Source organism: Triticum urartu, chromosome 3, assembly GCF_003073215.2.
Source record: "Triticum urartu cultivar G1812 chromosome 3, Tu2.1, whole genome shotgun sequence".
Classification (NCBI taxonomy): Eukaryota; Viridiplantae; Streptophyta; class Magnoliopsida; order Poales; family Poaceae; genus Triticum; species Triticum urartu.
In genome coordinates this window covers 6,230,760-6,233,583 of record NC_053024.1, presented here as the reverse complement: position 1 = coordinate 6,233,583, position 2,824 = coordinate 6,230,760, and the positions used below count along the sequence as shown (strand labels likewise).

Genomic DNA, 2,824 nt, shown 5'->3' with positions numbered 1-2,824 from the left:
TTGCAATATTCAAATATTTTGCAGGTAAAATTAACTTGAGACTACCTTCAGTACTTGGAGAAACTGAACATTCTAGTGAATAAATTCAGTCCAGCCATTGTACATGGAACAAGAAGGCTTGCAATATTCAAATTTTTGTAGCTAAAATTAACTCGAAACAAGGGGCTTCAGATTGTAGTAATTTGAGAAGATACAACAATCATGTCGTTTGCGTTACATAAGAAAATCTCCTGTCTTGCGCATAATCTAATTGCCTATCTTGTCAGGGTTGTATCATCTCACCTGGGGCCTGATAGATGTGAGGCTAGAGGTGGAGCCGAGGAGGTCACATTTGCAGCAATCCCAAAATTTGCATGGTTTGTTGCGACAAAGTTATGATCTATATTGCTCTCTGCATCCATGGTACCTTCCAACACCTTCACTACCTCGGACATTTTAGGCCTTCTTTTGCTGTCAATCTGCAAACACCACATCGCGAGCTTCATCATCTGAATTACATCTAGCTGGTGTGCTTGCATGTCATTACTGTTCTTGTCAATCAAATCTACCAACTGACCGTTCTTCACCTTTTCTTCCAGTAGGGTAATAAGATGGATGCTCTCTTCGGACCGGGAAGTGTCGAGATTCTTTCTTCCACTGACCATTTCCATGACCACCACGCCAAAGCTATAGACATCAGCCTTCTCTGTAATTTGTGATGTCAACCATTCAGGAGCTAAATATCCAGGTGTGCCTCTCATTCTAGTAACCACTTGGCTCATGTCCCTATCTATGAGCTTGCACAAACCAAAATCAGAAATTTTAGCATTGAAGTCGTCATCTATGAGAATATTTTGTGGTTTGACATCCAAATGAGCAATTCTCTTCATGCACAACTCATGAAGATAAGCGAGACCCTTAGCTATGTTAGTAATAATCTTGCATCGTACCTTCCATTCTAGTGGAGGAGCAGTATTGTCATGTCGACCATAGATCCACTTGTCCAAGGATCCTTTTGGCATATACTCATAAACCAGAAGCATATGGGATTTCTCTGCACAGAAGCCAAATAGCCTAACCAGATTGATATGATGTATGCTGCCTATTGTCTGAACCTCTGCCAAGAATTCTCTCTTTCCTTGACCAGCTCGAGCCAAACGTTTTACTGCAATCCTTTCCTCGCCTAGCAGTCCCTCGAAAACAGACCCAAATCCTCCTTCCCCAAGCTTGTCTTTGAATTGCTTGGTTGCCACTTCTAACTGTTGAAACGTGAACCTCATTGGCGTCCCTTGTAGCTTACCGAACTCCGCCTCCTCTTCCTCCATCTCATGGTTTCGTCGTGTTCTTCTTCGATGTGCGATGAAAAGGAGGAATGTGACAATTAAAATGAAGCTGGCTAAGGAACCTGCAATTGCAACTGAAAAAGATGTCCCTACTTTTCTAGATGAAGGTCCTCTGCTTGATGGCCCGATAGCAGTTGAGTCAGGAGGACTTGGAGGTTTTGATGAAAGAGGTGGACTTGATGAAGATGTTACATCAATTGGTGGGCAGAAGACTACCTGGTAGTTGACTCCTTCGGGACAACTGAATTCAGTTAGTAAGGGAGCATCACTGGAGTAGCTTAATGCATCGGGGCACATCCGGGAAAAGAAGGCTGAGTATTTGTTGGATTCACAGGTGTTCCCAACGCAACAGTACGGAGAATTTGGCTGCTCCAGGAACTGTATACATGCGCTGTTGCAACCTCCCGGCGCCTTGAGCTCACTCGGACACTGTGATGTGATGTTGGCTGCACAACGTGGCCCCTTACTGCACCCTGCCCCCCCACTCCCCTTGACCGGCACTGGTAGGAACTCCATGGGTACGTTGAAGCCAAAGTAGAGGGAGATGTCGAAGAAACCTGTTCCGCCGTACTGATGGAGCGTGAAATCGGCGGACGTGAAGGGCGGCTGACCATAGCTCTTGCAGGCAAGTACGCCATCACAATCACCTGTCTGGCAGGACCCATTGCCTTTGCTGTTAAATGAGCAGCCTGTGCGCGGCCACACGCGCCATTTCTCCCTGTCATAGGCTGGATTGAGGGTCCATGTCTCCCCTGGGTCGAGCCGCACGCCGTCGCCCACCGGCATAACTGCCGGCCACACGGTGTAGGAGCATCGGTTGGTGATGTTCAGCGTGGTCTGCGGCTGGGCAGTAGCGGCTGGCAGGAGGAGCAGTATGCAGAGGAGGGCGAGGGGACGTGCGTGGTGGAGAGTCACAAAGGCACCCGTAGCTGCCATTTTTTGTGTTGCGAGGTTTGCTTGCATTGCTATGCTAGCTTAAGCTAAAGTGAATAAATTCTCTTCTTGAGTGTGTCACTGTCCCTGGACTTGTCTCTGGAGGAAATGGTGACAGATGGAGGAACAGAGGTACCATGGATCATCAGTGCAGTGCTCTTAAAATTCACGTGCTGGAAATGTTCAACAGTCAACTGCCGTCCTCCACTATCAATCAAGCCGGCCGGCTATACAGCTTAACTTACTACTCCCTTCGTAAACTAATATAAAAGCATTTGGATCACTAAAGTAGTGATTTAAATGCTTTTCTCTACTCCTAATGGAGCAGTTGGTAGTCTCCGTCGGTCAATTTTCGTTCCACCACTTTCATCCGGTTTTTTTCGTCGGTTAACCTTCGCCCCCCCCCCCCCCCCCCCCCCCCCCCCCCCCACCCCCCCCCCAAGAAAACCACCCCGCAGGAGGAACACCGTTCCTCTCGATCCCCTCCCGTCGCCGCCGCCGTCCTCTCGATCCCCTCGAGTAAGCGGCGCCGCCGTTGGCTCCCGATCTCCTCCATGGCGGATTCCCAC

General features: G+C 48.4%; 1 protein-coding gene across 1 annotated transcript; it reads right to left on the bottom strand.

Moving 5' to 3' along the window:
• Positions 1-278: 278 nt before the first annotated feature.
• Positions 279-2,258, bottom strand: LOC125546445 (G-type lectin S-receptor-like serine/threonine-protein kinase SD2-5). Its single transcript, XM_048710709.1, has 2 exons — positions 1,539-2,258; positions 279-1,238 (listed from the first exon to the last, which is right to left on the bottom strand). Exons 1-2 carry the CDS (start codon positions 2,256-2,258, stop codon positions 279-281), a joined length of 1,680 nt encoding a protein of 559 aa, XP_048566666.1.
• Between the last annotated feature and the right edge of the window lie 566 nt (positions 2,259-2,824).

What these genes read in the sequence shown, in the direction of transcription:
- LOC125546445 (XM_048710709.1), bottom strand. Translation starts at nt 2,258, where the DNA reads ATGGCAGCTACGGGTGCCTTTGTGACTCTCCACCACGCACGTCCCCTC. An exon ending in CCGAAGGAGTCAACTACCAG is followed by an intron (nt 1,239 to 1,538) that starts GTAGTCTTCTGC and finishes ACGTTTCAACAG; the next exon opens with TTAGAAGTGGCAACCAAGCA.